Source organism: Lontra canadensis, unplaced genomic scaffold, assembly GCF_010015895.1.
Source record: "Lontra canadensis isolate GAN:19392208 unplaced genomic scaffold, GSC_riverotter_1.0 scaffold9, whole genome shotgun sequence".
Lineage (NCBI taxonomy): Eukaryota > Metazoa > Chordata > Mammalia > Carnivora > Mustelidae > Lontra > Lontra canadensis.
Genome location: NW_022631003.1, coordinates 29,061,729 through 29,088,148, shown reverse-complemented (window position 1 = coordinate 29,088,148; position 26,420 = coordinate 29,061,729). Strand labels below are relative to the sequence as shown.

Genomic DNA, 26,420 nt, shown 5'->3' with positions numbered 1-26,420 from the left:
AAAGGGAGAGGTCAAAGAATCTATTTATTTATTCAGAAATTTACCAAGTGTTTATATCCGATGTCAGCTGCTATGCTGGATGCCGCTCTTGAAAGTAGGTGATCTGACATTTTTCCTTAACTTTTAGCGACTTTATCTCAGGCACTACTTATTTCTAACTACATCAAAACACTTGTCTCAAATTAGCCAGGGATTACATTTTGGTGATAACTATCAAGAGAAAAACAAAACAAAATCCTAACACCATCCACAACATGAACAAATTAATGAAATGTCTAGGTAAGAGCTTCCTGGCTATCAAAACTTGGCAAGTAGGTTTTCATTCATATCTACCTACAGCTCATTTACTTTACTTATAAACGAGCACATAAGTTTTCCTTTTGTTTTGAAGCAGCTATTAAAGTTAATAGTCTTCTCTATCCTGAGATCAAAGCCCTAAATACAAATCTCAAGACATCAAAAATATAGATACACAACACTTTAATCAGCCCTTTAGTAATTACATATTATCTGATTGGGAAAGAATTTACTTTTAAACCAAGCTGCCAACTTGTCTCAAGGATTTTCAGTAAGTAAAAAGAACATACTTGCCCACAGTTATGTGAAAATTCCCTGCTACTTTATTGACATAGAGATGACCACGAATTCTGCAAGCATCAGGAGGCTGTGATGTATCGTCTTCCCTGTTACAACATGAGAGGAAGGATTACTGACAGCACACTCAACACAGTCACCATTCTATGGTGGGAAAATTTTATAGAGGGGGAAAAAGAAACATTGCTAGAAGTATTTTTTATATATATACTATAAAAGAGAAAACAAGGAAATAAAAACACAAAATTCCTAACCAAAATTCATACATCCTTATAAAATAATGACAAATGTAATCAATTTGTTCTTAAAGCCTAATTTTATACAGAATTTACCATATACACATAAGAGGAAATTTAATGAATATTATTTGTGATAATCCTGATCAATATCACAGGCTATAAAATAAAGAGTAACAAGAAATCTTCATCATACAGAATGATTACATTTTCTCTAAGAAATATGAGAATAATATTCAGAGAATAAACCAATACTAAAACTATGTCATAGTAAATTCATAATATATAGTTACACATTTAAAAATTACAGCTCACCTTGGTGGAAGTGCTGTTGATGCACTCTTAAAAGCACTTTTAAATATCACGTCTTGAAGTGAATGTTCTTCTTGCAGTCTACTCTGAATCAGCTGCAGCATTCTAAATACAACATAAATAAGCAATAGTTAGAAATACAGTAAGGTACACAAGAAAGCCAACACTTTTTTAAAACTAACAATGGTTAGATGACTTAGTTAACCCTTACATTTATTATTATAGGTCTTGATTCTAAAATAATACCAAGTTTTCTATTGCCATTTCCTTAAAAAAAGGAAAAGGGAGGTAGGGTGGCTAAAGGTTTAACAGCTGAGGTCCCTAAGCATGTCTGACCGAATTGATGATGGATGTGCAGTCAAGGGTCACTAAGAAGGAGATTCTGCTCACCTGAGTATCTAAACTCATCTTTCATGCCTGCATGCAGCTATGACAAAATTCTTACTTTTTCCCAGGTATTGAATAAAGTGTGATTGATACAAGGAATAAGAAAAGTACAACAGATCTGGTGGACTTAAGTAGGAGATTACTGGGGTTTATAAACCCATACCACAACATTTGATCCTCATTACAAAAGAGGCCATAGTGCCATTTAATATCACCTGCTGTCTCCTTTTCCAAAGAAATCTAAATGTTATTCTATGACAAGACCATTCTAAACAAAATATTATACTCTACCTATACTTTTTCAAAAGACTATCTGCATCTCCAGATTTACACATCTAAAGACAAAATCTTTGGATCTAATGTTAGCACACATTTAAGTGTCTATTTGTTGTGTGTCTTATATCTCCAGAATCCAATTTCAGTGCTGAGCAGTGGAAAATGAGGCTAAATGACAGCAAACTCTATGTGTGCGCACGCGTGTGTACGTAACTCCTGCCTCAAATATACCAATATCCAAACTTATATTCCATATATGAAGATATGTTTAAAAAAACTCTATGATGGAAAACAGCCATTATTTTAATAATAAAAACACAATCTCTGCTCCCACAGCTTACTAGTCTTGAACACTGAATAAAATTCCAGATGAAAGGAGGCTTCTCACTTTAATATCTCTGGATTAAAGTATTTCATCTCTGGATGGCTTTCTACTCTAAGTTCTAGAAGCCCAGAGATACCTAATATTCAGTTCTTTTGTTTAACTACATTTGATTTCTACCTTAATTTAAAAATCTCTCCAAGTGGTGAAACTGGAAATTAAAAGAGAAAGGCCTTTGAAATGTACTTGAGGACAAGAAAGGGAAGGAGGAGAAAGATGGTTAAATTTTTTTTTGCAATAATCTTAAATTAGGTAAAGCCTTTGTAAGCACAAAGACATAGGCTGGAAATCAAAGAGAAAAAAAAGCAGTATATGGGAGCAGGGATAGGGGAACCACTTATAAGAAAGGACTACCTTCTATAATAACCAAAGGATTATTTAAAACTATTTTTTTAAATGGGGCGCCTGGGTGGCTCAGTGGGTTAAAGCCTCTGCCTTCGGCTCAGGTTATGATCTCAGGGTCCTGGGATCGAGCCCCACATCGGGCTCTCTGCTCGGCAGGGAGCCTGCTTCCCCCCGCCCCCCCGGCCTGCCTCTCTGCCTACTTGTGATCTCTGTCAAATAAACAAATAAAATCTTTAAAAACAAATAAATAAATAAATAAATAAAATAAAAAACCCCAACAACCAAGCAAAATGGGCATACAGCATGAATAAACAGTTTCAAAAGAAATGCAAATAAGGAAAAAAAGTCCACAAAGATACACAACTGATTCATAAAGAAATGCTAATTAAACAAGTGTAATACCATTTTTCACCCTCAGAATTGGCAACAATAAAAAAGTATGGTTATACCCACTGTTGGTGAGGTTATATGGAAACAGGTACTCTCATACAGTTTTCGAGTACAAGTGAAGATATTTTGGAATCATCTATCAAAATGTCTCTTCTTGGCTTTATTGAGATATAACTGACATATCACATTATAGAAGTTTAAAGTGCACAACAAATGATTTGAAATCTGTATATACTGCAAAATGATTACCATAGTAAGTTAACAACCATCACTTCACAGTTACAAATTTTTTGTTTCTTGTGTCAAAATGTTAATTAAATATCCTCTGAAAGAGAAGTTCCATTTCTAGAAACCATACACACACACACACACACACACACACACACACACTCACATCAGTATGGAAGAAATTAGGTTCAAGAATTTTCATTAAGCATTGTTTTTAATATTAGAATCCTGCCAACAATCTAAATGCCCACTGATAAGGATCCTACTTAATAACTATAGTTTATCCATAAAATGAATACTCTGTAGTGAAATGGGAAGGTATCCAAAATATCAGGTTAAGTGGAAAAAAGCAAATTCTAGAACAAAATGATCCTATTTGGATTAGGAAAAAGATAACATAAGGAAATATGCAAATATACAGAAAATCATAAATGAAAAGAAAATTTCTAGAAGGTGACACAAGAAATTTAGCTCTGGTTATTACTGCTAGTCAGTGGCACTAACAGTAATGATGAAGAGGCTTTTATTTATTTTTTAAATAAACATATAATGTACTTTTAGCCCCAGAGGTACAGGTCTGTGAATTGCCAGGTTTACACACTTCACAGCACTCACCACAGCACACACACCCCCACCCATGTCCATATCCCCACCACCCTCTTCTGACGCCCCTCCCCCAGCAACCCTCATTTTGTTCTGCGAGATTAAGAGTCTCTTATGGTTTATCTCCCTCCCGATCCCATCTTGTTTCATTTATTCTTTTCCTAACCCCCAAACCCCCCATGTTGCATCTCCACTTCCTCATATCAGGGAGATCATATGGTAGTTGTCTTTCTCCGACTGACTTAGAAGAGGCTTTTACTTTTAATTTATATCCTTTACTTCATATCCTTTCTATTCAAACTGAATTTTAAATGATCATATATTATTGTATAAGCTTTTAAATAGTTAAGATTTTAAATGAAAACTAAAATATATTTGAGTGCATTAGAGAAAAGATTATACATGACTTTAAGATCTGATAAAATTTTTGAAATGGCAAAGATTATATTACTATATTCTGCTAATATTTCATCCCAAAAACTGCCCAGAGAAATATGTTAATCTATGAATAATTCACAATAGACAAAATAGAGAAAACATGATCTAGATTTCAATGGACCACAATACTTTTGTTAACTTATTACCTCTGCCACTCTTTTTGCTGTGGTGAAAGATCAAATATTGCCTAAAATAAAGGAAAACATAATTACTAGTACTGTCAATTTCCCTATATCATAATTTAAAAATTTTTTCTTTGATCAAGAAACAAATTTATAGTGTTGGCAGAAACAAATATTCATGATTTATATTTAATCTTCTGTAAGCAAGCTTAAAAAATGTAATACATAATATGTTTACCCAAAACCAATGTAAAGAAATTTTACTCATCACAAATATATTCCTTTTACAGCTATCCATAAAAATGACTGCAAGTTGGTAATCTGCATATGTACAAAATGGTATTTTAGGACTTGAAATCATTTAAATGATACATGCATGAGCGTTTAAAAAAATAAAAAGAAAAACATAAAGCTCAACTATAATATCTAAGCATCCAAAACCCATAGTCTTGCCAGGAAAAATACCAGATGAAATCAACATTTTTTTTTAAGTTTTATTTACTTAAGTAATCTCTACACCCCATTTGGGGCTCAAACTCATGACTCCAAGATCAAGAGTCGCATGCTCTTCCAAATGAGGCAGTCAGTTGCCCCAGAATCAACAATTTTTGGAACAAGCCAAACAATGGCACTGTAATTCCCAAATGTACTAATCAACAAAGAATAATTCAAGATATTAAAGCACTATCTTCAATTCAGTTAGATGAGGGGACTTGCAGAATCAGAGGAAATATGCAAGCTTTTCAGGGTTCGTGGCAATATCCACAATTTAAGTTTGCAATAACAAAGACCACTTTTGATTTTTATAAAGGCAATTCATAACAAAGCATACCGATTCTATTTTTAAATTTAGCAATATTAATTATCCTTCCTACTACTCTATATCCTTCCTAACCTACTACTCTCTCTCTATAAAATCCTCAGTTCTTTAATCAAAGCGGAAGAATCCCTCATTTTGTCAAACAGTTCTACCTCTCTGCCTTTGGTAATTTAATTATACCACCCTGGAAACTCTCTCTCCTGTAACTGTGATCCTCATGTCTATCTAAAGCCTATAAACCATATCCTCCAGGTTAAACTGCCCCCATCTTTCTGATTACAGTGAGTTATTTCTGATTACTCCTCCTGCTAACCTTATCTACAGCATGCTTCCCAAACTTTTTTCCACCATAGGGCACAAGGAAAATGCTAACATCTGTGAAACACACCATGGAGAATGGAGGAGGCTGCATGCAACCGCTTCCCAGTTACCTTGTAAACAAAAGTTTTGACAGTGGGGGATAGGATTCTTCTTTTGACTTCCTGAAACTGGGTAAAGGAACTACTGAGTAGCCGACTTCATGCTAGGTACTCTGCTACTTATTTTCTTCTCTCACTTAGCCTTCAGAACAACCTGTGAGTTTATTACCATTCTTGCCTTTTTTATATGAAGAAGAAGCTCAACAGGTTCAAAACTTTTTCCAACATCACAAATCTTAAGAGCAGAGTATACAAACCCAGCTCTGTCAGATTCCTCACTTTTACACAGTTTTTAAATTCTTCTAAGTAAAAAAATAGTAATGAAATATAGTAGTAAATAGCATAGTAGTAACTCTCACAGCATATTGTATAATCATGAGTTGGAAACTAGTAAAGTTATTAGGGCTAAGCTTTTAATATTCAGAGTGCACATTAGGACAGTAAGTTTGAAAACATAAAAACAAGTAAAAAAATCTCAAATAATTTTACATTAATAATTCTTATTTAATAGGACAAAGGAACTTACTTATTAGGACAAAGGAACAGAGAAATATTGTTGAACACTTTAGAAATTACTAATAAATTACTAAGAAATACTAATAAAAAGTATACAATTGTGTATCTTTAAGTTCCTAACTGGTCAAGATACAACTTCTAACTATATGACAGTTAATTTAAATAAAACGTTCCTATTCCACAAATGACTGGAAGAGATGGCAAAAATTGTTTATAATGGAATAATCAACAATCTTGTTACAATTACATAATTCTAACATAGTCCTTAGTGCCTAATCCCTAAGAAGGCACTATACTTCACATTCTGTGAAACACAGAAGAATGAAGTTAATACTTCTCAGAGGCTTAAAATCTAGCTAGAGAGACAAGCTCTCCAGAAAAATAGATATAAACAAAAGACTTAACAAATATGAAGAAAAAAAAAAAAGTAGGAATGGGAAACACTTGGAATATGGAGACAATTCTAAAGAAAAAGCATGAGTAAATTTTAGAGGATAAGTTCAAGATAATGAAAGTCTCCTCATAACCACGTTTTCACAGTGTTCAAAGAAACAGCAATTGAAGACACACTCTATATTATCATTTTAAATTAGCATCCACATGCTGGAAATCTTCAAAAACTTATACAAGACTGCATACAAGGGAGACTAAATTGAGAAAAGAGACCAACACATAATTCATTCCATGGCAAAGAGATCTCTATGCATGAAACAAGGGGAAGTCCGTAACTCAGAGAAAAAGAAAAACAGGTGCTAAGACAATAAAACGCCCGAGAAAGAGTTAGTCCCCACCCTAGGAGCACTTTCAGGAGTTCAGTCAAGTGCTAGAAACCACATGGTGAGCACACTGCACAGCAGTGTTATTCCTATTACACGTGGCCCGGACAGTGTTCTAAATTAAGCAAGACTACTACCACAGCTGGCTGCTAATGAGGACAGTCACACCAGCTAAAGAAAGGAGGGGTTAGTCTAGCGAAATGTAGCCTGTCAAAACAAGCACAGAAAAGGAAATTCTGGAGTGCCTTGGTTAATCACTCTGCCATCCTGGACCCAATACTGACTTCTCCCTTCCTTTTCAAAAAGCACCTGAAGCTCTAATAGGACTTAAAAGAAGCACAGTATATCTAAACTTAAACCCTTTTCTCCTTTCATCTAGGCCTGGGAAAAAAAAAAAAAAAAGCATGAGCACGCGCGCGCGTGTGTGTGTGTGTGTGTGTGTGTATACGTGCTTGTTAGAGAAGGCGGTTAAGATAAAAACTGACATAACTCAACAATCTATGTCAACACTCAACAGGGCACTTATATCCTCATCCTAATGATGAACAATAAATAAATGAATGTATAAAAAGATTCATTAACTTGAAAAAAGTGATCAATCTCAGATATGAGGGCTAATTTTCCTCTACAATACCATTCCTAGAAATAAGATGTTAAGTTTTTCTAATTATTTCTCAATAAAATGTAGCATCATAAAGAGAAAAAAATGGAATGATCTGTAATATATTAAAGATATAAAATATAATCATTTAATTTTAAAATGTCATGAAGGCGGGGCGCCTGGGTGGCTCAGTGGGTTGGGCCTCTGCCTTCCGCTTGGGTCATGATCTCAGGGTCCTGGGATCGTGTCCCGCATCGGGCTCTCTGCTCGGCGGGGAGCCTGCTTCCCCACCTTCTCTCTGCCTGCCTGCTTGTGATCTCTTTCTGTTGAATGAATAAATAAAATCTTTAAAAAATAAAAAAATAAAAAAAATAAAATGTCATGAAGGCACTGAAAAGAAGATTGGTCCTGCTGGATCAAGGTAATCTCTCAGAACTCAAAGGTGAAGTTTGAAATATGGATCTAAAATAAGAATTGATAAGGATATTAAGAATCACTCCATGAAACCCAACATCACATGGTAACTATTTTAAAAAGCAGAAGTAAGGACACCAGCGTGGCTCAGTTGGTTAAGCACCAACTCTTGATTTCAGCTCAGGTCATAATCTCAGGGTTGTGAGACTGAACCCCGAATTGGGGAGCCTGCTTACGATTCTCTCTCTCCCTCTCCCTCTGCCCCTTCCCCTGCTATCCCCCTTCTGCTTTCCCTCTCTGAAAATAAAGGTGAAAACGTTGCTTTAAACAAAGTAAAACAAATAAGCCAAAAAAAAAAAACAAAACAAAAACCACTTTAAAATTCAGATCATGAAGTGCTCGCTTCGGCAGCACATATACTAAAATTCAGATCACCAAGATCAAAACCAAAATACAAAAAAACAAAAAACGAAAAACTCTAAACCCAAAGGTGATCCATACCTGGATATATGGGATAATTATTTGAATTATAAAAGTAAAAGGAAAAAAGCACTCAAGTAAATATGTTACCTACGATAGAAAAAATAATTGCATCAGAGGACAATGAAGGAATGTCTATAAAGTTGTGAATGCAAAACATCATAAAGCAAGAATTATATCCTGAGCTAAACTTACATGTATAAAGAACATACACAGACAGTCATGCTAGCATCTATAAAATATAACCCACGTACCCACATATTCTACTGACAAAGAAGTCTCAAAAAGTCCTTCCACAAAATGATAAAGAATGGTAGAAAATAAAAGCAATAAAACAGAGTTAAAACTCAATAGTTATTTTTAAAATAGTCTGAAATGTTATGCATATGTTAACATACCTAATAATTATCTAGATATAATTTCTAGACAGCAGTTTAAAATATGATAACAAGGTACCCGAATCTGTAAGGTACCTAGCCTCAAAAGAAATTACAGGGAAATCAATTTTTTTTAGTGGGAATACAGGAGTTAGGGAGCAGAGATATTCAGAATGACAATAACAAAGTACCTTTTCTTTAGAAATTTATACGTAAAAAGTGTATATCAAAAGACATAGATATATTTTATTGCTATAAGCTAAAAATAATTTGGTAATCAAACCAGACCTAAAGGCTTCCTTTTTTCCTATGACACATTCAACTATCTCTAATCCTCCTCCATCACCTTTAGTCTTCACTTTGCAATCTGCTTAAAGAAGGGTTCATAACTGTCAATGATAAACCAAAGAACTAAAAAATGCATGGGTAAACATAAGTACCACAATGCCAACTGAACGGAGAGCAACTCAGAGTAGCTGGGAGTTCCCTTCCTTATTCTCTAAAGCTTCTTTAGAGCTAGTTACCATGACTTGTCATCACCTGCTCCTGCAATGTGATGGTGTTATCTGACAAACTGGTTAGATTATATACAACCTACATTATGGAAACAGGAAAATGTCAGAATTTCACTAGCTCTGGGAAATGGAGGTTTGAAGGAGAGGAAAAAAAAAAAATTAAATGCATAGAAGATGTCTCCTCTTAGATACTGCTTCATCATTCTTTCCTATGTTAAGAGGAATACAGTTCAAACATTTTTAAAGACTTAACTTTGCTAAAAGTAGAATACAATGGGACACAAAATTTCCAAATCATTGGAGGAAAAGAAGAAAAATTAATCATTATAGCAACTATAAGAAAAGAGAAAGGAAACTATTAGGAAGCATTAACAAAAAATATAAAGCAGACTTTAGAGGCTTACTGAAAATGCTAACAATAGTTATCTCAAGACTTTGGTATTAGAAATCTTCACAGGGTGCCTGGGTGGCTCAGTCGTTAAGCATCTGCCTTCGGCTCAGGTCATGATCCCAGGGTCCTAGAATCAAGCCCCACATCAGGCTCCCTGCTCCACAGGAAGCCTACTTCTCCCTCTCCCACTTTCCCTGCTTGTGTTCCCTCTCTCGCTATGTCTCCCTCTGTCAAATAAATAAAATCGTAAAAAAAAAAAAAAAAAAAAAAAAGAAATCTTCACAAAGGATATGGGTTACTTTTAAATTAAAAAATATATATAGGTTTATACATATATAAAACCCACATATATATTTTAAAAGCTAGCTCAGACAAAACTAAAAGCAAGTATCAAAACTGTCTCCAAGAAAACAGAATGTCATAGCAAATTATTTAAAAATACATGCCCATTAAACTTACTGGTTCATAAACTAGACCATCTGCAGATGCAACCATCGTTTCTGCTAAATCCAATACATCTGCTCCAACATCTGCATAAAAAAAATTAGAAGTTGACATTCTATGTTCAGAGCCAAACTATATCTTACATAAATTAACAAACTGAAATGACTAACACAAAGTTCAAATATACGAACATAATATAATAAAATAAATTCAAATACATAAAATCACTTTTCTACACCAATTATTTGTTCAAAAGTTAAAAGAGTCACTTTTTTTAAGTATTCAAAAAAAATCAATTAAAACTTTTTCTAATTCTTGTTCAGTAAAAAAGAGAACTCAAAACCTCATGGTAAAAAGCATAAATTTCAGTCAACTGCAGAGCTTTGCAAAAACTGTCAACAACCTAATCACATGTACTAAATTAAATGGCTGCCAAGTATTAAATACAAAAATTACTTTTAGAGATTTTAAGAGAAAGTCACTGATGACTTTTAAAAAATCAATAAATAGGAAAAGTTTATTTGGAAAAGGTGAAAGGTGAAAATTTTAATGGTATTCAAATATCTAAAATAAGGCAAAAACACAATATATTTAGTAGTATCAAACTCATAGTTTAAATATAGAGTGCTTCTTTACTCTTAAAACCACTACCATAAGGAAAAAATAAATGAAAAGGGAAAGAGATTAATAATTTTTCTGAGATTAAATCTCCCAGAAATTATCTCCTTAATTAAACTATCTTACACTTTAAAAAATTTTGTCTCAATTTTGTCTCAAGACCAATTTGTGGTCTCCACAAATTCGGTAATTTAAAAGATCTTTCATGCAAAAACATCCTCATTTTTGAGAGCAACACTGATTGAAACATTATCTATCTAGCATAGTAACATTTTTCACTTCTACCAGTATAATCAAGTGAAGCCAGGGAGGAAAACAGAAAAGGGTAACACATTATTTAGTTAAAAGACTTGGATCCATATTTTAATATGCAAGAGTACAAGTTAAGAGAGAAAAACCAAAACAGTGAAATAGGATATGTTGTAGAGCATGGGTATAAAACAGGTGACACCAAACAAGAAAGAAATGATACATCTAAATCAGAACTCTGACTCATGAAAATTTCCTCCAATTTTCTTTTAATTATACTAATGTGAAAATTAAATATCTTCTCTTCGTGGAAAAGAAATCTGAATATAAGCTGGGGAGCAAAGCAATTTGCATTATTAAATAACATTACCATAGCAGTTTAAGATATCATAAAGGAAAAAATAGAGTTAAAACACCACCCGTGATTTTACTTTTTACTAACAATTATTTAAACCATAAACACTACATGGACCAACAAGTTAAAGGTATACTTACATTGACACTTCATAGCAACAGTAATATCTATATTGATTCTCAATTTGCTAAAAGACAAAAGGAAATATTAGTACCTATCAAGTAATCAAGAAAACATGAGAAATATAAATCAATTGATCTATGAAAACTTGGATTTCAAACAGAATAAAATATATTGATTAGAACCTGGATAGCATTTCTTATGGCCAAAACAAAGGCACTTTAAAAGTAAAAATTCTGTACTTTGCAATTATTCTAAAAGCCTTTCTAATTTAACAGGTTTTTGACACAGTATTCTTTAATCATGTTAAGTCAACAATAACTCCAAGCAACTCAGAAAAGTCTACCTCTGTTTACAAAAACCCTAAATAGAATATTCTTTGAAGAACTTAAAATTTTCAAAATCAAGAGTTAGGAATTACAAGTCTTTCTCTTCTATTTAGATAAACATCATATATCAGGCATTATGCCTGATGCCTTACAATTATTATCTTTTTTATTGTTTTTTTAAAAGATTTTATTTATTTGAGACACATAGAGAGAGAGAGTGTGTGTGTGTGTGAAGGAGAGAGAGAGTGCCACAAGCAGGAGGAGGGGCAGAAGGAGAAGCAGACTCCCTGCGGAACAGGGAACCAGATGAGGGGCTCTATCTCAGGACCCTGAGATCATGACCCAAGCCAAAGGCAGAAGTTTAACCAACTGAGCCACCCAGGCGCCCCTATCATTTCTATTCTTTATCATGGACCTATAAAGTAGATAGCTCTCCAGTTTTTCAGATAAGCCAATCGTGTTCAGAGCAGAGTACATGCCTGGCTGAAGATCCCATAATGACTGAAGCGGCATATTGGAAACTAAGTCTGAGTGTCTCAGGGTAAATGCACCAAAGTGCCAGGAAAAAACCCTTTTGATGCTTGAAGTTTTGCGCAGCCATTTTAAAAAGTTCAGCCAATGCTGTATTTTCAAAGGATCAGTTCAAATCAAGTTAATTTTCAAATAACAGAATGAATTAAGCCCCATAATAACAGAATGAGTACAACCAGTATCAGTCCCATCCTGTGCTTTCAATCAAAACTTTCTCCCTCTAATAATTTTTCTCTGGTTTCATTAGGAACTACAGATTTTTGGAGCTTCATATGGTCTTAAAATTGTCTAGAATTCAAACTGTACTCCAGGCTTAGGAGATGCTGCAGGAACCACAGAATGAGGCCAAGTGGCCAGGCTTCTGGGAATCTCCACTGTGCTTATGAGGTAACCTATGTAATACTTCATTTGGAAAAAAGCAAAAGAGATTCATTGGTGCTAAAAATGACAAAAAAAAAAAAAATTCTTTGAAAACTACTCATATCTAGAATAATACTCATATTACAGATGAAGAAACTGAGGTCCAGAAGTCAGTTGTGTGATTTGCCAAAAGTTACACAGCAATTTACCAATACAGACTTACTTAATTCTCATTAACCCCATGAGGAAGATACTATAACTATTACCCCCATTTTATGAAAAAGGAGACTGAAGCACATGCAAACATAGACTTATTAACTTCCCTAAAGTCACATAGCTAGTAAACGGCAGGGCTAGAATTAAAGTTGAGAAATAAAGTATACCTCCCTCCATCTAGTGCAATCTTAACATTATAAACCTATTATCTCCAATCATTAAAAAATCCAAATACAAATAAAGTATATATTTTCAAAGGGTTAGTGATGTTATTTATAGTAAAACTGTATTTAGATATAATTTCTAAAAATCTAGTTATAAGCATATACAATGTAGCTTCAGACAATTTATTTTCCAGCACACACAAGTCAGTAGATATTTCAAAATCTAAAGAGTAAAGTTTCAAAACATTAAACAATTTCTACCATTTCAACACCTTTAAAAAAAATAAATTATGTTCTCCTAACTTTTTTATACAAGTGCATATTAAATCAAGAAGATCTCTCTTTTAAAATTTAACCAGTACTGAAATGATTCTAAAATGTTTCACCTAATGCATGCAATTAAGGAGAATTTTTTTAGGATGACTACTTGAGAAGTAAAATAAACCAAGTATAAAAGGTTAGAAAAAAATTTTAAAAAGATATGCTGACTTTAAAACAATTTGAATACAGAGTTATTTCAAGGAAAAAAAAAGTTACCTAGAAAAATCCTTATCTACTTCATATTCGTACTTCATCCATGTATCTTGATATACTGAAAATTCCATTATGGTTAATAAAGCCATCGTGGTAAATGCTATTAGAGAAACTGAGAAAGCAAACAAACAGAAAACCAGAATTAAAACAATGTTTTAAAAGTAAACAACAGGAAACTATTTTAAGTGAGATTAAAATTAGCAAAGAAAGCCCTTATATGATTGCCATGTGAATGGATACTACTATAAGGTTTTTCTTAAAGTGTTCATTACAGATTCCTTTCTAAAACAGCTCAAAATTGAAGATTTAATGAGCACAAACATGAACACAAACATTTCTACTATTGAGAAGCATTTTATCTCATCAATATTAAGGGTATGTCAGTAATAGATTTGCCAAAATTTACAAGACACAAAACTTTTCCTTTCTTATATATAGCAATGCCATAGATATGATAAATGATGAAAGTAAGCATAAGTCTTACAAAGCAGTCCCCTCATAATTAAAAACTCATCCATGCCTGTAGCCCAATCTATAAAAAAAACTAGACAAATTCGTAGCTCCTGAGAAGCCATGATAATCTGTGTACCAGAAACTCAAATAACATCTCCAAATCTCTAATAAAATTCTCATCTACTTTGGAATCTCCTAAATATACTACCTCATTTACAAAAACAAGTAAAAGATCTGACAAAAAAAAAAAAATTATACTGTGACAAAATACATTTAAAATGTATTGTGCAACAAGAACTTCCACTATTTTCATTTAAAAAATTTAATCACAGATTAGAAATGGCAAGCAACTTAACTACACATTTTATCAAATGAAATGTCAGGTTTTTTTTTTTCTTTTAAAAATTTTATTTATTTGACAGACAGAGATCACAAGTAGGCAGAGAGGCAGGCAGAGAGAGAGAGGAAGGGAAGCAGGCTCCCTACTGAGCCAGGAGCCCAAAGCGAGGCCGGATCCCAGGACCCTGGGATCATGACCTGAGCTGAAGGCAGAGGCTTTAACCCACTGAGCCACCCAGGAGCCCCTGAAATGTCAATCTTATGTGAAATATTTTATAAGCTCTTCATGGGGAAAGAAAATACTAAATACTGTCATAGTTGCATATTTTTCTTATATAATTCATATTTATTTTATTTAACGAACACTTCTATCTGTACCAGGTACTGAGTTAAGCATTTTATAAATATTACTTTACTTAATCACTAGAGTAACATTACCAGGTAAATGCTGATATTATCCCCATTTCATGGAAGAAGAAACTAAAACATAGAAGGATCAACTTCCTTAAGTTAAAAGGAGTAACTTCCTTAAGGTCAAGTAGTTACGAAGGGGTAGAGGTGGGATTTAAATCCAGACAGTCTGGTTCCAGAGTCTAAGCCTTTTAACAATTACCTCAGGCTGCCTCTCTCCAGTAATGTGAAATCTAAGCATTTCTATTATAATGTCTAACTTGATTTATTCTTAACCAAAACAGGACTGAAGCAGTTCAAGTTTGTTAAATAACTTCTTGCAAGTTCAATTTTATTTATATATAATTATACATAACTCAAGAGCACCAAAGCAGTAAAATTGGATTAATTTGTTCAGTAATGTTCTCATAAATGCTGCTAAATGCATAGACTGCACTGGGTTGGATGCCAAAGAAAATACACGTGACAATAAAATTAGGGCAAACAGAGGACAGATGAGTCACAAAGTTATTGTGCAATTCATTGATGAGTTCTTCTTCAGGACTACATTTCTGTGTGTTGTCGACTGGCTCCCTAAGAAGCTGCACTCAGGGAAGCTGTTTTAATTGGAACCACACGCACCTGTACCCCCGCTAGCTGAAGTCTCTACATAGCTGTCAGGAACCTTTGGAAAGGCATCCAACTCTTTCACCAAACTTAAGGTTTTTTTCCGATTCAGTCGCCTCATCTTCAGGAAAACCTTCTTCTTCTTTCATATAGTCATGCTAAGGAATAAAAATGAATACATGAATACTCTAAAAAAGATACAAAGGTTTCTTTTAATTTTAGATAACTGACAAATGTTCTTGGAACAACTTAACATTTTCATACCTCCTTGAGGAAAAAAGCTTAATACTTAGCCACACCTCTCCTTTCTCCACCCCACCCTGGCAAAAAATACTAATGAAAGGCAATTTACACACACAAATACATTAAACAGCAAAAACGTGAAAAGCAATTCACATTCAAAGTATTTAAATATACAAAAGAAAATAAGAAATAATTTTTCTGGGGCGTCTGGGTGGCTCAGTTGGTTGAGCCACTGCCTTCGGCTCAGGTCATGATCCTTGAGTCCCAGGACTGAGAACCGAGTCCTGCATCAGGCTCCCTGCTCAACATGGAGTCTGCTTTTCCCTCTGACCCTCCCTCTTCTCATGCTCGCATGCTCTCTCTCATAAATAAAATCTTAAAAAAAAAAAAAAAGAAGAATCTTTCTTCTATTAAATTAACAAATAATAAAATACTTTCCCACCAACAGATGACAATGAAATAAATTAAACAGGCATGCTAATCTACTGCTAGCCAGAATATAAATAATCACCATTCTCCTTTTGACTAAGTAAATTCCCTTTTTAGGAAAGTATCCTAAGGTAATAATCTTGTTGTCACCAAAACTTTTTGATTATGAGACTAATTCTCATTATGAGGATAATTCTCATTATAAGGATAATTCTCACAGTTATTTTTAAATATCAAAGAAAGAAAGAAACACTGGGTAGCCAATACAAACTATGTTGAATTAAAAGCTCTGAATGTATGTAAACACTGAAAATCTTATAAAAGAAAACAGTTAATGATATAGGAAAATATGCATAATATATTAGGAAAAGACTAGAAGGTTGTATAAGTCCAGTTTTATGGGAAACAGGAAAGATACAAGAAACTGATTTGAAGTCTATAGGCAAAAATGTTAAAAGTAGATCATGGGAGGATTTTAGTTGTCTTTTTAACAGAATTTGGACTTTCTAAATTATCTATTTCTATAATAAAAATATTGTTTAAAAATCGACTGTTTGGTATTCCTTTTTTGACCAGTATGCCAACTATATCTAAAATATGTTACAAAGTCATAAAAATAACTGAATTCTCAAATATTCATATAATTTTATAAGACTGATTTATATAAATAATACCACAGCTGATACTACAAAGCATTACTAGAAATCAAATTGTATTAATAAAATCAACACCTAATAGAATAAATCAAATGGCTGCAGGAGCCACTAAAAGAAAAACAGTGTCTCTAGAAGAAAGCAGAAAAGCTCATCTGAAATTCTGTGGGAAGGATTCATATGGAAAGAAAAGGCCACGGAAAGCGCATCTGTGAACAAAAAGTCAGAGAAGTAAAAACCGGCAGTGATCACGAACACTGTCCATGAGACCAGTCCCTAACCGGGGGCACTACTCATCAGTCCACGAGGGGCCTACTGCTCCAAAGTGAAACTGGATGCATTAACATGTTGATTTCGTTTGCTATTAAAAAGACCCAACAAACTTCTCTTTCCTATTCCATATGCACAATGTTGCTTTTAGATTATAATTTTGCTTTTCATGTGCATGTTTTACTTAAGGAAAAAGGAAGACATCTAGACATGACAGATGAGTTTCTGATCCCCATGACAATTATAAAACTGGTATTTGCAGATGTAAATTAAGCTTCTGAGTGTTTGTAGGCGTAAGGTGTGCTCCCTAAGTTTGTTCAAATCAGGGTAATCAAATTTGTTTTCTGTACCTTTTTAGTGGTAACTACACCAAGATTGATCCTTCTTCAATCTTTCAATTTCTACTCATTCCTACTGGAATTAAATATTAAACATGTTCAAACTTCTCATCTTTAGAACAAAACGCTACATTAAGTCAAGTCCAACTCCAACTATAGATCTCTGGCTGTTTATCTATCAGCCAAACGTAAAAGAATGAATAGTCCGGGGACCTGCCTGGCCCAGTCAATAGAGCATGTGACTCTTGATCTCAGGGTGGTCAAAGTTTCTGGGGGCAGACTTTACTTTAAAAAAAAAAAAAATGAACTGTCCCCATTTGTACACTGTGACTACTTCCTCACTACATGCTCACCCCTTACCTAAATTTGATCTGAGCTAGGTCATTAACAACTACTTTAGTATGAAATACTATGGATACTTTTTAGTCCTTATCTAATTTTGTCTCTGAAAAAGTAGTTTATCACTTCTTTTTCTTCTCAAAACAGCATCTTACCTTGGCTTAAGTGATACTATACTCCTGATTTTCATTCTACCTCAAAGACCTTCTTTGGCGAACTGTACAGATTCTTCCTCCTTCTGGATTCTGCACTTGGGTGTTCCTCCCAACCCCAACATTTTCCCCCAGTGGTCTCCCATCCCTACAATTTTCATCCACATGCTGATTCCTTTCAAATCTTTATTCCCAGTACAAATCTCTCTGCAGACATGTATGCATTTTTCTTTCTATGACATTTTCATTGGGTCATTCCAAAGACAATTCAGATTCAACTGCTTTTTTGATTCTCTGTTTTCTCCACTGTGATGTCTGAGCAGGAAACTGTCTCCCTTGATCTGTGTATCTCCAATGCCTGGCACAATGGTATTTAATAAATACAAAGGGGAAAAAAGGAAGGAAGGAAGGAAGGAAGGGAAGGAGGGAGGGGAGAAAGGACATTCCCCAAAAAAGGAAGGAAGGAAATTTCCCCAGAAATACCTACGACAGCACAGCTTTGAATTAAAACAGTTATATAAGTAAATATATAAAAATATAAGATCCACAAGGAGAGCAATTTTTGTTTTTTTCACTCTAGTAGTCCTAGTACTTAGAACAGTGGTTGGCACATAACAGGTATAGATAGCATTGTTAAGCAAATGAATAAAACTGAATTTTACTCCTAAACTTTATTTTTAGAAGCTTTATGAATGCTTTCTTTTAAATCATATATAAAGATAGGACAGCAACTGGTTTTACAAACCTAACAATTCATACAGCTTATTCAGCACCCCTCCCACCTGGCTACTTCCCAGCCTCTATCTAGTAGCCTCCATTCTTATTTTCCACGATCACTCTTTTAGACGGGAGCACCTTGCCCCTCTGCCACTCCTGTCCCATTCCCGTTAGATCAGCACTAACCAACATCTAAGAAACTCATTCTATCCCCAATACTTGCCACTCTACTCCACAGAGGCACTGTTCTGATCAATGAACCAATTATCCAATAACTTCTAGTTTTTCTAAAAGCATCCTTTTACCTGCTTCCTTCATGAAACTTTACATTTTCATGGTGGTAATTCCCTTCAACTCCTCACATCACTTCTGAGACTCATAGGGCTTTACATATGCAGCACATGTTTTATATATCATGTGACTTCTCAATCACCTCTTCCCTTCTACTTCTAATAATAAACACATACTATACAGAATTATAGCCCTCATACTATGTGTTAGGTATTATTTGAAGGATTGTATATATTTATTCATTTATCCCTCTAAACGACCCTATGAAGTAGATACTATTTCTGCTCATTTATAAAGAAACTGAGGTACAGAACAGTCAAGTAAGTTTTGCAGGGCTACACAGCAAGTGATGGAACCTGGATTTGATCCCAAGCAGCTAGGCTCCAGAGTCCATGCTCCAAACCACAGTGTGCACTGACACTTGAGTACTTATGATCATCTTCTACTAACATCTGGATATATTTAAAATCTCCTTAATGACTCTAGCACCTGGATCATTCAATATGCTTCTCTTCTTCCCTATTCCATCACAATCCTTTGCAAGTCATGACCCTATGACACTCATCCTCCACAGGATGTGAATGAATGACATTCATTCACAATGACAATGCTTTTGCCATGTAAGTGTGACAGATGTTCAATGCCAGTGACTTAGATCTATGCAAACCCACATAAAGCAAGACCATGTTTTGGCTCCTCTTAACTTCTAGAACTTCTTGATTTCTAAAATCTAAAACACTAATTTTCCTCTCTGAGCAGAATCAATTATCCTTCAGGCTCTTTAATTTCCTAACTAGGACAGAATTTGTTCTTCATTATCCCTATGTTTCCAACCCCTTGGACTTCTCCCAGTATCCAGTTCCACTACTCCCATTCCCAATTTATATGCTTCTCCATCTAGCTTGGTCAGTCATTTTAAGAAATGCATTTAGAAATACCCTAGATTAGGCCACCTGGGTGGCTCAGTTAGTTAAGCATCCAACTCTTGGTTTTACCTCAGCTCATGATCTCAGGGTCATGAGATCAAGCCCCACACTGGACTCTGTTCTCAGGGAAGAGTAGGCTTAAAACTCCTTCCCTCTCCTTCTGCCCACACCCCTCAACCTTGCCTGTGCTCTTTCTCTCTCAAATAAATAAATTTTAAAAAGAAAGAAAGGAAGGAAGGAAGAAAGAAAGGAAAATTTCCTAGATCACTGGTTTCCAGAAGTCACTGCCATTCTGTTATAAAATTTTCTTTTTTGAACCTTAATGAAAAAATCAAGGACAATACAGGAAACTTTTAAAGCTAAATATAGTCAATTTAAACATCTTATATTCAAGATTATTTCCTTCCTTTTTTTTTTAATGTGTCAAAATGTTCTTTCTTTTATGAAATGATAAAGGTAGATAACAGACGTTTTGATTTGTTTTGATTTTTGGATTAAAAACTGCAATTCTACATCAGTCCTCAAATGCAGCCCCTTTCCCTGTTTTGTGTACTGGTCCACAAAAATAATAATTTACAAGCCACTGCATTTGATTCATTTGCCCACTGGTTGGTACTGCTCTTCATACTTTCCCATTCTCCAGTAACATACCCATTTTCTTCAATTTCTCCCCTAAACCACCATGTATATTAAGAAGCAAAACAAACTTAAAGCCAAAAACAGATTCACGGTTTAAAAAAAAAAAAAAAAAGAAGCAAAACAAACGAAGTCCAGGGAGTCACTGATAACAGCGGAGACTAAGACAATGCTTTGAAAAACTGCCTAAAAAAACAAGAAACCACCTTTCATTCTGGAACACTGACACATAAAATCATTACTCAATCTAAGTAATGTCATACAGCCCATATTTAATCATTGCGTCCATCTGAATATAATGAGACTATGAGATGCTTTGCCAAAATTAAAACACAGAATTCATGACACCTTTTAGTCTGCTTAAATTTAACTACTTTTCCAAATAAAAATGGAGAAACAATTTTACTTCTGCTACCCACATTTTATGAGCTAACTTCTATGTTTAATACATATTTGGCAATCTGAGAAATATTTAATTGGTTAACACATATGACCATGTTGCAGGCTGAAGTGTGTTCCCTAAAAGGAGACAATGAAGTCCTACTCCTGGTATTTGTGAATGGGCCTTATTTGGAAATATTTGGGTCTTTGAAGATGTAATTAGTTGAGATGAGATCATACTGGATTAGGGTGGCCTAAAATCCAGTGACTGGTGTTCTTGTAAGAAGGCCAGGTGAAAACATGTAACCAGGAGAGAATGCCAGTGAAGACAGACGCAGAGATTAGAGGGATGCACCCAAAAACCAAGAAGAGCCAAGGATTATCCAGATGCTACAAGAAGCAAGAAAGGATTATTTCCCAGAGCCTTCAGAGGGAACACGGCCCTGCCGAGACCTTAATTTCAGTCAGCTAGGCTCCAGAACTCTGAAAGAATACATGTTGAGGTTTTTGTTTTTTGTTTTTTTTGTTTTTTTTTAAAGATTTTTTTTTTTTAATTTATTTGACAGACAGATCACAAGTAGGCAGAGAGGCAGGCAGAGAGAGACAGGAGGAGGAGGCAGGCTACCTGCTGAGCAGAGAGCCCGATGCGGGACTCGATCCCAGGACCCTGAGATCATGACCTGAGCTGAAGGCAGAGGCTTTAACCACTGAGCCACCCAGGCGCCCCCATGTTGAGGTTTTTAAGCCAACCAGTTTATGGTACTTTGCCACAGCAGCCCTATGAAACTCACACAAGCCATTAGTAAGAATGAGAAAGGACACAGGACAGATATTATTCAGGCCATCAGTGAACTTCAGAAACAAAAAGCAAAACAACTTATCTGTAACTTTAAATTACTTGATTATATTGCATTAAAATACTTTACACTAAAATTTTAGTATGAAAGATAACTTAGTTTCACTTGACAAGACAAATACTAGATATCCCTCCAAAAGTACTTATTCTTTTCACTTTAAAACGTAGACTTTTTACAATAGCGTTCATGTTGTCTTTAAAACTATTTATCCCAACATAATTCAAATATAGTAACATTCTAAGTGATTAAAAAAAAAAAGGTATACTTAGAAGCTGAGTAAGATGGTATAAATACAACTTTTGTGACCCGAAAAAACGTGGGTTAATATCTAGTCACTTACTAGCCATGTCACAAATTTGGAAAGATCCTCAACATCCCAGTATCTATTATACTTTACTTTTAAAGGAGGTAGGGAGGCATAATGGCTACCTCACAGTTTCTTACAAAGATAAAAATGAGTCAATTGGTAAATGTTTCTAATTCTCAAAAGAAATGCAAAGATTTCTAGGATATTTGAAATTTATCTTAAAATCCTTGAGGAAAGTGGTATAGTATCTAAGGTTATTTAATAGTATCATGAATAGACTGAGGTTGATATAAATTGATAGAAAAGCTAAGAGAAGAGGCTATAGAGTGATGGCAACACAACAATTTGGAAGTGCCTGGCAGCAACGTGAAGCAAAGATAAATATAATCCTCCTCAAATAACAGCGTGACTGTACTAACAGCTTGACTGTACTAACTACTCAATAAAAGTGTACAAAAGTGAAGTGGGAAAGGTCAGGGACACATGAAATACATTTATAATAGAATGAATGTCTTCAAATACAAGAATGGGTTTACAGGGCACCAAGAGCAGCACTAACCTAGACTATATTAAGACTGTATGGAGTAGTAGAAAGAAGGAATTTGTACCTTAGTAACTGAAAGGAGAACAGCTTAAGAATGCAAGCCATTGCAAGATAGAGTTTACAGACATACTAACTATATAGAAGAAGAGTGTTTAATTTCTTTTGGGATCAGAAAGAAATTACATTAGAAAGCACCTTCTTCAGTCTATATGTTGACTAAGTACCAAGGAAATACCTTTTTTTTTTTTTTAAGATTTTATTTATTTATTTATTTATTTGACAGACAGAGCTCACAAGTAGGCAGAGAGGCAGACAGAGAGAGAGAAGGAAGCAGGCTCCCGGTTGAGCAGAGAGCCCGATGTGGGGCTCGATCCCAGGACCCTGAGATCATGACCTGAGCTGAAGGCAGAGGCTTTAATCCACTGAGCCACCCAAGTGCCCCCCAAGGAATTATCTTGTGAGTAACTACGAAGTTAGGAAACAAAACTTTTTAAATAACAAGAGTGAATATTGAATGAATGTTAACTGTATGACAGGCATTGTTCTAAGTGCATGTGTTCACTCATTTAATCCTCACCAACAATCCTATGAGTTAGATGTTATTATTCCAATTTTGCAGACAAGGAAACTAAAACACAAAGAGGTTAATTTGCCCATCATGACATTAAGAGGAAGAATCAGAATAAATACCGAAAAACTTGTTAAATAGTATTTGTTAGCTGGCAGACTGCCTAAATGTAACTGTCATTAAAAATAAGTTTCACGGGGCACCTGGGTGGCTCAGTGGGTTAAAGCCTCTGCCTTCCGCTCAGGTCATGATCCCAGCGTCCTGGGATCGAGCCCCCCACATCGGGCTCTCTGCTCTGCAGGGAGCCTGCTTCCTCCCCTCTCTCTCTCTCTGCCTGCCTCTCTGCCTACTTGTGATCTCTGTCTGTCAAATAAATAAATAAAATCTTAAAAAAAAATAAGTTTCACTATTTCTTCTAATTAAACCATTAATCCCTAAATAAAATAAATTTATATATTTTTTCTAATTCTTTTTTTCTTTTGATGTTCCAGACTAGGCCTGATTTCCTTTGAGAGATCTTTCAAGCTTGACATGTTTTTTAAAGATCTGTACCCTCAACCCATTTCAACTCAGTTGTGTACTAAAGTTTATTATTAAAAACAAAACAAAACAAAACTCCTCTCTTCCCCATTCCCCCCAAACGATGAAACTTATTTTTTTCATGTTTTTCCTCTAGGACAACTGGAATAACTGCATCAATTTAAAGATATCGATAAACAAAACAAGCATTTCCTGAATTCTTCAGTGAACAGTCTGATTCATTTCTTTTAACGGCTATATACCAGAGTTCAACGTATCAGGCTAGGCAACAATTTAAATACAACTTCAAACAAATGAACAAATCTTGTTTTTAAATGTATCTTTAACTGCTTCTGAAAGCCAGTCTTGAAACATTTTAAGATACTATGTAACTCTGCGTTGTGTTGAGGGCACTAAATTCTAAACATAAAACTTAAACAAGTTTTCTCAATAACCTATCAACTCCATATACTACTATACCTAAGGCTATTTTCTACCTTCAATTGAAAAGTTACCTTCCGAAGTTTTCTTAACCCTAGAAGGTTATAAGTAAAGTAGTTAACGCTCAAACCTCTCTCCTATAGCATCTCGCCAGCCCTGCCCCTTTCTCACTTCCCCAAGAGGCGTGGGAAACTCTTTCGAGGCGAGGCCAAGACCTATGTCTTTCTTAAAGTGAGCAACCTGCTGCCAAGAATTTGCTATTTGCCTGAATGGGGGTGGGGAGCCAGACACCCGGGAGAATGGGTCCACGATCTGGCTGGTCTTCATAACACGGGACCCTTCTCCCTGAGGACCAGAGGACCCACTGGGAGAAGCAATGGGTCAGGGTCAGCAGCTATCGGGGAAGCACTTAAACTCCTTCAAGTTGCAAGACAGCGCAGAGACACAGGACTGGGGAGATGGGGGCTCCCAGGTGCAGCGCTACCCAGGGTCCTGCCAGCAACGCCCCCGGGGTAGGTGGAGCGGCTCCCCAGTCCGGCCCTCTTCCCAAAGGACAGTGATGAAGACAGGGAGCCCATCTCGTGACAGATTCTCAGCCCCCTTAACCACATTCACGCCCTGAACAGCCTTGGAATAATCGGGAAAACAGCACCCAACGGGGTTTCAGTATTTTACCTTGTGTTACGGAATCAGCCGACCGCCATGTTTCACAGAAGCCCGGGTCGCCCGGGCTCCCGTTTACCCGAACATATCGCGAGAATAAAAGCGACAACTACCGCTGAAAACGTCAAATGGGAGGCAATGTAGAATTCTCGCGATATTTCCTTTGCTGACGAAGAGCTTCGTGAATCAAGAGGTGTGGTTAAGGTGAAAGGGTGTGGCTAAACAGAACGCAGGTTGAAATGTAGTTTAGGTGTAACCACGTGGCCAATAAGCAATCAGCTTCTCCAGCAAGGGCTGGGTTACCTTCGGAACGTTAGCTACGGGCCACAGAAGGAATCTCAACTCCTCACACGTTACTTAGTTGCTAATGTGAAACTTGGGAGCAGGATTTGTCATTTGCAACCCTAATGAGTATCACGTCTCCAATCTGCACCACGTTTTGTGCCTTCTGTTTTAGCCTCCTCATTTTCTTCCCGTCAAGAACGTTTAGATTTACTTTTCCAGACCTAGGTAATGCTTTTAATTATTCAGTGTTTCTCTTGACTTCCAGATAGTAAGTTCCCTAAGAAACCACATCTGTCTTCATCACCTTTATATCGCCAGTACCTCCTATGCACTCAAATATTTGTTAAAATGAATATTTCATCTTTTCCTAACCTTTTGTAGTATAAGAGATAATAAAGGGGAATATGGAAAGAAAGGATAAATGGAAACTGTGAGAGAATAAGCCCAGCTGTAATCAGATTTTCCAATAAAACATTGAAATTTTAGTTTTGTGATTTATTGACCAAAAAAGTCTTAAAAGGCATAATAACTAATGTTTATACAACAAGCACTGCTTCCCCGCCCCCCCCCCCCGTAAGCACTGTTTTAAAGCTTTACTTACCTAATCCTATTTAATCCTTAAAAGTGTATAAAGATTGTTGGTAAACCATTATTTACCAATAATACAGAAATTGAGTCAAGTGGCAATTAATGATTTACCCATTGTCAGAAAGCTGGGAGAGGCAGAGAAATCTTGACATTACTAAACTGCCCTTGGAAGGAGCAAGTCACACCATTTTATTTAGTGAATTAACATTTATTGAAATACAAAATTTTACTGAATTGAAACTATCCCGGAAAATAAAAGTAGGTCAAGCGTTTCCACTGATGCAGTTTCATTTCCAGATTTTTCATGTCAGCATTAGGACTTCCCATATTTAAGAAGTTTATTGTAGTGGGTAAGAGGATAGACACTGGGGCTGGAATTTCCTGGGTTAAAATTCCAGTTGAACCATTTACTAGTATGTGACCCTGGGCACATTATTTCAACCTGCTTCCTCACCTGCAAAATGGCATGATAATATCTCATATAATTGTTATGAGGATCAAGTGAGTTAATAAATATCTAAAGTGCTTCTTTACCTTTGCCCAAAGGTACCAGCAGCCCTTTCTTCTTTGTGGGTCTAAGATAATGTGCGTTCTTGCATAGATGGAAGCTGGCTGTTGTTCACTTAGTTACACCTGATTGCTGGTCTCCAGAGTTACTTACTTTTAGGGTAATAACTCTCCCGCAAGAGTTGGATTTCCCTGTACTGCAAAACTGACTAATTTGATCCTGCTTATTTAAAAAACAACTCACCATCTTCCAAGCTACTAAATGAAGACAAAATTAATTTCTCCTGAAGATTGAACCTCGGCTTAACTTTCAAGAGGGGTGAATACTTAATCCCGTGTTGTTGGTGGTGGGTTTATATCTGGAAAATAATTGGCTTCCAAAAGAAAAAAAAGTCCATTCTATTATATATTACCT

The 26,420-nt window shown here is 35.3% G+C and overlaps 1 protein-coding gene across 1 annotated transcript in view; it reads right to left on the bottom strand.

Moving 5' to 3' along the window:
- ERGIC2 (ERGIC and golgi 2) overlaps positions 1 to 24,749 on the bottom strand; it is a 37,806-nt gene extending 13,057 nt beyond the window's left edge. The window contains exons 1-8 of the mRNA XM_032855166.1: positions 24,638 to 24,749; positions 15,367 to 15,509; positions 13,546 to 13,654; positions 11,429 to 11,475; positions 10,082 to 10,152; positions 4,338 to 4,378; positions 1,146 to 1,247; positions 588 to 683 (exon numbers count right to left, since the gene is read on the bottom strand). Of these exons, the coding sequence (XP_032711057.1) occupies positions 588 to 683; positions 1,146 to 1,247; positions 4,338 to 4,378; positions 10,082 to 10,152; positions 11,429 to 11,475; positions 13,546 to 13,654; positions 15,367 to 15,472 (572 nt within the window). The 5' untranslated portion in view covers positions 15,473 to 15,509; positions 24,638 to 24,749. The remainder of the gene's footprint in view (positions 1 to 587; positions 684 to 1,145; positions 1,248 to 4,337; positions 4,379 to 10,081; positions 10,153 to 11,428; positions 11,476 to 13,545; positions 13,655 to 15,366; positions 15,510 to 24,637) is intronic.
- Between the last annotated feature and the right edge of the window lie 1,671 nt (positions 24,750 to 26,420).